This window comes from Mesocricetus auratus, unplaced genomic scaffold (genome assembly GCF_017639785.1).
Source record: "Mesocricetus auratus isolate SY011 unplaced genomic scaffold, BCM_Maur_2.0 Super-Scaffold_100018, whole genome shotgun sequence".
Classification (NCBI taxonomy): domain Eukaryota; kingdom Metazoa; phylum Chordata; class Mammalia; order Rodentia; family Cricetidae; genus Mesocricetus; species Mesocricetus auratus.
This window is the reverse complement of record NW_024429199.1, coordinates 28,370,494-28,381,932: the sequence shown is the minus strand read 5'-3', so window position 1 is coordinate 28,381,932 and position 11,439 is coordinate 28,370,494. Positions and strand designations below refer to the sequence as shown.

Sequence of the window (11,439 nt, the reverse complement as noted above, 5' to 3'; positions counted from 1 at the left end):
CGGGCATAACTCATCCTTCCTGGAGAAACCACAAGGTCAAAATTAAACTTATCTTAACAGCTTGCCGGTGTCCTGCATCAGCACTCTGGACCAGATGTTCTTTTCAATCTGACCTTGTTCCCTGCCTATGGGACCTTGGGGAATTTTCCACTGAGGCAACCTTCTAAGTCTCAAAAAGGGGGGAGGGTGTATTGAGGTTTTTCAATTGTTCTCTGCTTCCTGCCTGTGGCAAAAAAACAAACAAACAAACAAACAAACAAACAAACGTAACTAACTTCCTGCTCCTGTCAGCACACCATGCCATGCCTTCCCCACCATTATGGATGCTAGGCCTCTGGAATCATAAGCAAGAAATAAACTTTGTTCCTTACGTTCTTTCAGTCATGGTGTTTTAACCACAGCAACAGAAAAGTAACTGATACAGCCCCCAAACCATGTAAAACGGTATTTTTTTTCTCATAATGCTCAAAGAGACTCAAATACAATAACCCTCAAACTGGGATACCAGCATTTCAGATAAGATCATGAGAAATTGAAAATGGAAGATATAAAAACTGTCTAAAGAGTTAATCAAAAAGGCAAAACCCTGACCAAACTGGATATTACCAATGGCTTATCAAACTTGACAGCTCAGACATGTATGAATTAAAAAAACAGCTCAAAGATCCCAAGTGAAGAAAATGGAGTTTTTAGAATAGACTGTAAAAATGTCACCTTCTATCCAGTTTTCCTCAAGCAGTAACCTATCTTAACAAATGGGAGGAGATGCCAACAAATTAATCATTGAAAAATAGGTAAAAGTCACAATTATTTCTAGCATGTTTTCTCTTTTCCTCCCTAAAACTACATACAGAATGTTTTCAAACCTGCTTGTTCTATGTGAATACATCAGCCCAAGCCTATACACCGGATATCTTGCCTCATGAGGCACTGCTGGAAGGTGGAACTTACCTTACTGAGGTGATCCTGTAAGAAGACCTATAGCATTAATGCCGCTTTCCACAGTAGGCTCACTTTCTTCAGTTTGGAGTTTGCCTAGCTGGTTTTCAGTCTTGCTTTATTCCATTATTTTCTATGTTCCCTTCCCTCTCTTTTGGAATGGTAATCTATATCCTGTGCCATTGTATGTTAGAAGCATGTTATCTGCTTTTTTTTTCCTCCAGGGGTTTACAGTTAAGAGATTGTCATGAGTCTCTAAAGAAACTTTGGACTTTAAAATAGTAGTGTTGAAGACTGTTGTAGATTATGGGGACTTTTGAAGTTGGACTGAATGCATTTTTGCATTACGGTATGGCTACAAGCCTATGGGGGCCAAGGAGTGGAATGTGATGGTTTAACCAGGAATGGCCTCCATGGGCTCATGTATTTAAATGCTTGATCATCAGGAAATAGCACTACTTGAGAGACAGTGAGAGGTGTGGCCTTGTTGAGGAAATGTGTCACTGGGGTTGGGCTTTGGGGATTCCAAAGCTCAAGCCAGGCCTAGTATCTTTCTGCTGCCTGTGGATCCAGTTGTAGAACTCTTAACCTCTCCAGTACTATGTCTTCCTGCTTGCGGTCAGGCTCCCCACCATGACGACACTGCACCTCTGGAACTGTAAGCAAGCCCCAATCAAACACTTTCCATTATAAGAGTTGCCGTGGTCACGGTGTACCTTCACAGTAATAGGACACTATCATTCATCTGGATCCAGATTTGTTACCCTTATCATCAGAAAATAACCTAATCCATAAAGATATAATGAAGTCAATAAAAACCAGAACCAAAATAAACAAAATTCCCATTCTACACAGTCTCTTGTCAGCCAGCAGATGTCTAAATCGAACACTGTACTGAAGGTAGTTTATACGGCTACAGAAAACAGGAGGCAAAATTAGAATGCCATCTAGTCATGCAAACTTCAAATTCTTTGGACCTCCACGTGTCTCTAAAAATGAAACACAGGCCATATCATTTAATCAACAGTGACTATGTGCAAATTAAGAAAAGCCGAGCCCTTGTTCTAAACTCTCATATCTCTAAACACTATCGTTCCTATAGCTGTTGGCTTTCCCACATCAATAGTAATTGTGTCATGAATATAATCAGATAGTTCTAAACTTGATTTTATGGGATTATCAAGTATTATCAACATTTTAAGTCAAGTATTATCACAGCACTTAACATGGTACCCATAAAGAAATGGGGCCATAAACCCCAATTCCTTTAACAGTTGTTAAGTGTGACCAGTTTTGTACTAAACTCAATGAAACAAAGTCCTTTACTTTTTTATTTCTTTTTTTGTTATTCTCATGCCTTGACAATACCAGCTCAAGTTTATAAAATTATCACAAGTATACATTAAAATAAATTATTTCAAATATTGCATCTATATAGTATTGTCTTTATGCACATTTCACATTCATCAGGTCCCCTTACCCAGTGTGAAAAGCTGAGAGCAGGAAAAGAATGAAGGCTTAAGACAAGCTCTTTTTCCTTCCAAATTTAACTCTTTACTAAACCACCCATATAATGAGCAATCTAATTATGTTTAGAATTTGTCAAATTTAAATCAAAACAGTAGGCAAGATTTAAAGTGGCAATCGCTGAGAACAGGAAAGTTTTCTACTGCTAAATTCAACTGCCACCACTGTGGAACAGCTTTTCTCCATGGGAGTAAGCACTAAGGTCCCCACTTTGCTGACATCAGTTTCACACAACAGAGACCACAGCACCTGGAATCCAAGAGGAAGTGTAGGAAGGCTGTTCAGGGCCATCACAGAATCTTTTACAAAACATAAGGGTTTTGCCCTCTTGTGTTACTGGCTGTTACACATTCTTTCTGAGACAGCTGGGTTAATCTCACCAAGTCATGCTGATGGGGACATAAAGCATGTTTTGTAGTTACAACTAGCATTCAGGAAAAAGCCAAGATAACTTTAAGTTTTGACTACACATCTGTGGTTACTTGAGTAAGAATGGTCTCCATAGGCTCACATATTTGAATGCTTGTCACCAAAGAGTAGAACTGTTTGAGAGAATGAAAAGGGTAAGTGTGGCCCTGTTGGAGGAAGTGAGTTACTGGGGGTGGGCCCATGCCAGGCCCAGTGTCATCTCTTTCTCCCCACCATCTGCCTGCAGAGCAGGATGTGAAGTTCTCAGCTCCTGTGCCTGCCTGGCAGAAGCCATGCTCCCAGTCATGATGAGAATGAGCTAAGCCTCTGAAACTGTAAACAAGCCCCAATTAAATGCTTTCCTTTATAAAAGTTGCCTTGACCATGGGTCTATCCACAGCAACAGAACACTAAGACAATGTCTATGGTGGCTAGTCTACGGTGTATCAAAACCACTTTCAATTTTTCTCTAACACTCTCTACACCATAGAATTCTTTATAAACAGAACAATAACTTTATATTACCCACATGAGACAAGGGGAAGGCTGATTTGCAGTTATTTGGTTGTAAAGGAAGCTTACATGTGATACACACTTACAAACAGCAGAGAATTTGTAATTGTGGGTCCTGTCCCCCTCTTTTTTCTTTTTTCTTAATTTTTTTTACATTTATCTATCACATGTGCACACACCACAGCATACATGCTCTGGTCAGAGGGCAACTTTCTGGAGTAGGTCTCTCCTTCAACCATGTGGGTTCTGGGGATAAAACTCATGTTGTTATATTTAGTAACAGGTACCTTTGCTTGCTGAGCCATCTCACTAGCCCAGAATTTATAGTTTTGATTAGTTGCAGGAACTTTGGAATGGTTTTCTGGATATCATTTTAACTCCTAAGAATATCCCTACTTCTCTACTGTCTTTTCTTACCAAACAACCCCATTTCTCAAAAAAAAAAAATACAACTAGTAACACATAAAAGCCAAGTTCAATATTTGTTTCTAAAATTTTATTACTCTTAATACAATACCTTTCACATATAGAAACCCTCTAACACCACACATGATTCCATAACCCAAATGATTCAATTTTTATCAACATTCTTTAAGTATTTACACTGGCTTCCCTCAACAAAAGTGCAATCCAAACATCTTAACAAGAAATCTTTATAGACAACAACATATTTTTGAACTGGTTTTAATGGTGTCCATTCACTATATTTTCTTTCAATTACCTGGAAAAATAATAAAGTCAACAAAGCATGAAGGTGAACTGGGCTGTGTAGGATCCTGCTATGGGAACCATACTCTAAACAAAAGTGCTTTCTCCTCACCTCTTCCCCAATCTTTCAACCACATTTACTCAACAAGTGCTTCCTTCAAGGAATTCAACAAAAAACCCAAACAAGTTAGAAAACAGGCACAGAGCAGACTGCACAGTCAGCACTGGTGTGGTGAGACAACATGAAGAACTCAGGAAGATCATCTAGCAAGTTATGGGTCAATCTGTTAAGTTTTAGCATTTAAACACGTAATATTATTCCTTCATAAGTGAATTACTCCCAGAAATGTATGGAAATTTCCTTTACTTAGAAAAATGAACCCTTTTTACAAAAATTGGAAATTAAAGGATGCTGGGGAAGCTCCTTTGTAATTAGAAAACAATCCGCTCATCCCTCCAGTTCATGGAATAAAGTCTACCTTTAAAGGCATAAGCCCAATGTTACCAAGTACTTCCCATGTGATCGGGTGATCAGATGAAAGCAAGAGTTGAGATGGCCTGAAGAGAAAATGATCAGAAATTAGCGTCTCTCAAGACAGGAGCAGCTTTAATTGCTCAAAGTATGGAACTCTTTAAAAATAAATGACTAAAAATGTTAAAGTAGATGAAAATCACTTTACTACTTATGAGAAAAACAGAAGTTAGATCTCCTGGATTACTGATGCCCTTTAATAGACCAACTTCAATAAAAATGGTGATCTTTCCTGACATATTCCAATTCTAACCAACGTGTTCACACAAAGTTTGGTGAAAACATTAAAGTCAGCAGATTTCCAAACTAAGATTTACCTTTAAAACAAGTATTGTATACTCAGCTGTATTTTGTTCTCAAATCAGCCGAATTTTTCCTTTCAGACAAAAATGCAATCAATTCACTAAACGGCAAAAAATAAGTACTAGAGTACGGGGCCCATGCTTCTCTTTTTATATGACTACATACAACTATAGTCCTCACTTTATCATCAACATAACACCAAAACCAAATGTTAACCAAGTATGTGAAGCTTCTTCATTTGGGGGACAGAGAACAATCTAAGGAACAAGAACAGAATGTGGCTTACAGTTCCACAGTGCTTTGGTGTTTTGCTTCTTTTGTTTTAATCTAAAGAACTCATTGGGTGCAATGGTTAGGTTGACTTCTGAACAATAATCAAGTTTTATAGAAAATGTCAATAGGTTAAAGAACGGCATTATAAGTATTTATTTTAAAAATCGGAAACAAACACGAAGACAAATATGGAATTTGAATAGAAGCTTATCAAAATTTTAACTTGAGTGTACAACAGATTCATAAGGAAACCACTAACTCATAATTACAGTTTTGTGCATCACAGACAAATTTGCAAATATTATGTCCTATAGACCTCACAAAGTTGCATTAAACACCATCTGACCACTGATGATTTCTGCTTGTCCTAAGCAACTTGAGCATTTCTTGAAGATGTGAAACGTTTCAGATCATCAAACACCAAACCAGAAGTAGCAAACCAACTGGTGAAGAAGAGTTTTAATTTAGCACAGGTTCTTTAATGCTACTGTGTCAAAGAAAACAAGCACTTCTGTAGAACATAAAACTCATTGCAATAATGCTTAGACAATTATGAAAAGAAAATCCCCTGGGGGATGGCATAAACCAAGTAGGTGATACAAAATATTTACATGAACCCCACATTTGCCTACTCAGGAAATGATTATTTTTAGCATTCTTTTAATGTATATTTCTGTATCATACTTGATATTATCATATTTATTTATGAGAAGTAACTCTAATTCTAATTATACAAGGGTTATCGTCAGCACATTGAAGACTCCAAGTTCTAGTGAATAGGGGCTGGTTTTGGAATAGCTGGTATTCTGTATGTAATTTTTTTAAACAAACAATAAGGGATCATGGGAATCTTCAGGATAATCTATTTTTAGATATGCTCTTTGCATTACTGCTACCAAAATGAAACATACTTTTAAAAGAATAACAGCTGTTTACCGTCCCAAGCAATTTCCCCTTTCTTCTTCAGGTCAACTCTTGATATTGGAAACTCAGATGAAATGTGTTCACGTGGCAGTAGATAAATGAGAAGTGTAGCATGACTGGTCCTGTAGCAGTTAGGCTAGAGGTTTACCTCTGAGAAGATCTGGATACCAAACAATTACTTCAAAAGTGCAATCTGTAAACGGTGCCCACCAACACCACAGCATGTACAGATTTTCTGTAGGTGTTCTGACTGATTTCTAGAGAAACATTCAAATAACCGAGTTCTGTCTTTCTGCCCTCTTGATTCAGTGTGCATCATTTCCAATTTCACTTCACAAGACCTGTTCCACTCAGCTCACCTAAAACATTTGCAACAGCAACAGTTTTCAAGTATCATATAATTTGGATATTATTTCCAGCATGAAAACTGTTAAATTTTATAAACAGTCAAAGAAAGAGCACTCAGCTTTACTCTCAAATCACCTGTCAGTGGAGTAAACTGCACCTCAACCTAAGCTGAAGAACAGAGTCCAGGCAGCCTCAGCAGTACTGGCTCTCCAGGCTCAGACTTACATTCACTTGTCACTCATTTTCCCCAAGGCCTAAGCATTTAACAGCGGGTCTCTACTAGAAGCTTTCCTCCCAACTCCCCCACACCTTTAGTCTCACCACAGAACCCATTCTAAATGTCACCCATTCCTCCTACTACCTTAGAACTGCAGCAGAGATTCTGCAGGAGACTAAAACCCTACCAAAATCTGCACGACTTCCCATTTGGGCTCCAGTCTTAATCACACTGACATTTGGGAATCAAGACAGGGCAAGGGGCAGCCCTCATTTTAGTGGCACAAATATACAAAGTAAACTCTGCTTTAAATTAGAAAAGAAATTAATGTCACAGAATGTCCCACTATAAAAGATATGTAGTAAAGTAATAATATCAATAAAATAGCTATTACTAAAGCAAAGCTTTCATCAATAAGCTTCGAGAACTTTGAAGGAAGAGAATGGCTTCACAAAATGGTAGTCCAGGTTCCCACAGTGTGGACACTGCTGGACATTGCTGTACTCAGAGAAGTACTGCATCCCAATCCGTACGTCGATCACAGGCTTGCCACAATGCTTGCAGTTCAGACGGGCCTGGGGAGACAGACATCATGAGCCACAATGCCAAATGGCTTCCCACTAGTCAAAAGCTGTCTAATCAAAGTGCTGGGAGCTGACTGAAATTCAGTGAAGCATCTCCATTTTTAACAGAATAAGGGTATGCACATCTAAGACACACACTCTCCCAGGTTCTCTCGTAATATGAGGTGCCTATCAACGAAAGAATTCTAAACTGTACCACCTGAACATCTCCACCAGTTACCTAACAACCACCACCTATCCACTAGATTTTTAGTAAGTGGCTGAAACAGGTTCCCCGCAGCCAAACCTACATGACACTTTCTTGAAAAGTCCAAGTTTATTTCAAACGCTCATATACACTTTCATTTGATTCCACATAACACTGTTTGATATAAAAATAAAATTTCTCTAAAATATCCAATCAAAATTGGCAATCTAGGCTTGAGTGCTTTGTATATCTTGAGACTTCTGGAACTTACTAGCATATGACACCTTCACCTGTACCTGGGCCTCTAACAGCATGATCTTGGAGCCCTTCAGCAATAGATCTGGGAGTGAAGAGGATAGGCAGAAATTACAGATCAAACAGTCTTAATTTAGATACTTCCCAAAAATGTGCTAACAAATTTGTCCTCAAAGCATCCTTGTGAGGGAGTATAATCTACATTTCAGATGATGAAAAGGGGCACACAGTGATAAATACCATGCCCAAGGAAACAGAAAGCAGAACAGCTGGGATTTAAACTAAATGTGCTCCCAAGTGCACATTTCAGCAACACACAGACTATCTTTCTACAACCTAAAATGAACTCCCTTTTAACTACTTCATCCCTGAGTCTGGAGTGTCAAGTTCTCTCTAACCTGCTATTCCTTTCTGATAACTAATTATTGCTTATTTTTGCCTCAGACTTACCTGGAATCCTTAGTAGTGTCTACTACTATATCCCCACAGTGAATACTTTCAGTTGATTAATAATAAATGGTAATCAAACAGGTTTGCCATTTCAGTTGGGGGCCAGAAAATATAGTCTTGGCATATACAGTTTAAAGAATAAATATGCAGTGTATACTAAAGGGCTAGTGGGCAGGGTGCCATTGCATATTTATCTTTGAAGATATGGGAATCCCATGTAGTAAAAAGAGGAATCGCAGACTTTAGTCACAACCGTGACACAACTTGTGTAGACCTGAGCAAAACATTAAAAACTTTTGAGTCATCCATTATAAGCAACAACTCAGCAGGCTGAGTGAGCTGTGCAACATCCTATGCAACACTAAGATGCTGTTGAGTTTTAACAGGCCCAAACCTTTGTTCACATCTTGATTTCCTTAATTAAAAGTCTAATGCTCCTGCAGCATCACACATGTGCAGAGAAAGGTGCCACTTCCTTTGGTTTCTCTATCTTAGGAGTGGACACTAAGCCACAGTAGTAACCATAAAACATAACAGTGATTAACTAGATTATGGTAGCTCACTGTCAAAGCTAACACTGAATCTGGAAATGTCGTCAGTATGCCACAAAAGCAGAAAACAAGCCAGCCTTATCAAAAAACAAAAGACACAAAAAGAAGACTGTCTTCCACTCTCATGACCATATTTCTCCTCTGGAAAATACTAAAATGGCAAAAAAAAAAAAATGAACAACTGTCTCTGCCAGCCTTTGAACTCAACAGAAACTGGTCATCTGAACAAACTGATAATAGAAGAAAATGTCTCTCCTACCCAGGACCGCCTACCAGGGAATTATATAACAAGTTCTTCCTCAAGCATGTGGAATAATAAATTCAGGTATTCCTGGAGACTTTTATCTTCTTAGTTTCTTATTTAATGGGGTTTCATGTCAACACCTCCCTCCTCTCCTTTTGACAGCTACACTTCAGGTACTCCTAAAAGTCAGAGAAGAATGTTGCTCTTCTAGTACTTTAAGAATTACAAATCTTTCTGGTCAACCTCACACAACTTAAAGAATGAGAGGCGGGTTTTGCACTCACAGAAAGTAAGCAAGAGGAAATTTAGTCTGTTCTAGAAAATAAAACTTTTCATTTTAAATTATAACATTTTGCTACAAACGCAGTACAAATTAGTCACACAAAATGAGAAAATTACAAGCAAACAAAAAGAAAACTAAAAAAAAAAAACATGTATATAAATCTAACCCCGGGACCACCTGACCAGCTGCAGAGCTCAGCAGCACTTTTCATGCTTAGTTACAAACAGAAACAAGGTGTTCTGATCGTTTGTGACTTTTTTTCTGACATAGTACATGGAAGATACTCCAAGCCTATTATTGTATATATCCCTTTGACAGCATGGTGTTCTATCTCATGACCCGGGCACCTGAATTCTTCACCCTCAGAAGCACCTTCTTCAAGCCTTCAAAACTCCCTCAAGAGAACCACAAGGCAGTCTTTGACTCTCTAGGTTACTTTGGTGACAGAAGCCCAATGTCACCCACTGCACCCTCACTTCAGGGGATACCAACCTGACAGCAGGGAGAGGCAGCCAGGATGTCGTAGGTGTACATGGTGCCCAGCTGGTGCCAGCTGCCATCCCACCGGGACTTGCATTTGATGCAGATGATCTTGTGAACCCCTTCCAGGCAGTCCACACACACTGCATACAGATGCATGAGTCTCCCTGCAGACAGAAAGCACAAGGCTGAGGGCGGCCATGGCGGAAAGCACCTTATTCTCTAGTGACAATGAAAACTCCCTCATCAACAACAAAAAGAAAACATTTTATCATTTGAATAAATATAAAAAGCAAGGCAGATGGTTTCTATCATACATCCATAAGCTGTCCTGTTAGGATAACAGTGAATGATTGCTATCTATATGACAAATTCAAATTTATTCAAAATAGACACTTGCTTTAATTGACTTTTCTACAATGTGCTGCCCAGCTTACAATGTCTGTCCATCCAAATTCAAACAATAAAGCCATGTGCTTATAACCAGCCTGTAATCACCAGGATTCTCCAGAGTATATGTGTGGCATACCAACATGAACCAACAACACTGGCTTTGTATGACAGCCCAGAATTTTACCACAGCCATAATTACTACGTAAACTGTCCTCATTCCAAAAGCTGCTCAGCTATCACCACAGCTAATTTAGGAACTAGAATTATATATTGCTTGTGATACATTACAAGTCCAACATATGACTTACTGGGCTTTTAAACATCACAACCTCATTCCTTCACTGTTTATCAAAGACTTAATATTTATAAAGGAGAAAGGTCATCTAATTGTATGAAAGGGTAAAATTTCAAATAATTACCATGATCAGGATGACTATTTCCTGGGCAGTATGTAACAGCAACACTGCTGAGAACAGGGAGCACTCTAGAACACCACTGAGAACACAGAACAGTACCCCAGAATGCTGCATAGTAGCTTCTTATTCAGAATGTGCTGCTCTCTGCCAAAAGTCAGCTCTCTGTTTTCTAGTGCATAGGCACCTTCTGGTCCTGAGAGGGAACCTATTCATTGCATTTGCTTACATGGACCTCTTTTTCCTTCAGAGTAGAGCCGTACCTCATTCACCTTTGTCAACTCCATGTCCAACACAGTGTCAGGAATGTGAAAAGTTCTGTGTGCTAAGTGAACGGATGGAGCATGGTTAACAGTCAGTGACACTATAAACAGGGAGAGGGGGGCAGTTCTAGGCCAAAACCAGGAAGAGAAGGGCTTCCTGCAATACACCCACCTCTGTTCTAAAACGGTGAAAACAAGGTCTCACATACCATACCCACTGAGTGCCTGGGACCATATCCAAAAGTCAATTCAATTATCTATGAGCCACTGGCACGTCCAGTCTCCTCCTTGGTCCTACGTGTAATATTCAATGAATCATGCTGCTAGTGGAAGTTAACGCCAGACACAGAAGGTGTCTATTACAGTGGCTGTGACGATGAAGACAAGGAACATTCACCATACACTATCAAGGGTCTGCCCTGTACTGTGAGTGCTCTATCAATTACTTAACTCTCACTGCAATGCTACAAAGGACTCATGATTGCTATCCCCATTTCAAACAGGAGGGACAGATACTTAAAGAACCTGAGTAGCTTGTGAAAGCTTACAAAGAAAATAAGGAGCCAAGACCAAACCCAATTCATGTCTATCTCGACTCTTATCCTATAGGCAAGCAGACTCTTGGGAAGTCTGAGTTCAAACTT

At 39.0% G+C, this 11,439-nt stretch overlaps 1 protein-coding gene across 4 annotated transcripts in view; it reads right to left on the bottom strand.

Annotated features, from left to right (window-relative positions):
• Positions 1 to 3,868: 3,868 nt before the first annotated feature.
• Positions 3,869 to 11,439, bottom strand: part of Heca (hdc homolog, cell cycle regulator) — a 40,417-nt gene continuing 32,846 nt past the window's right edge. For 2 of the 4 annotated variants that reach the window (XM_005065851.4, XM_040758189.1), the window contains 2 exons: positions 9,739 to 9,893; positions 3,869 to 7,267 (listed from right to left, as the gene is read on the bottom strand). In XM_005065851.4, coding sequence (XP_005065908.2) covers positions 7,103 to 7,267; positions 9,739 to 9,893 — 320 coding nt within the window. In that variant the 3' untranslated portion in view covers positions 3,869 to 7,102. Of the gene's footprint in view, positions 7,268 to 7,734; positions 7,804 to 9,738; positions 9,894 to 11,439 lie in introns of all 4 variants that reach the window. The other 2 variants (XR_005881816.1, XM_040758188.1) reach the window with 2 other exon arrangements.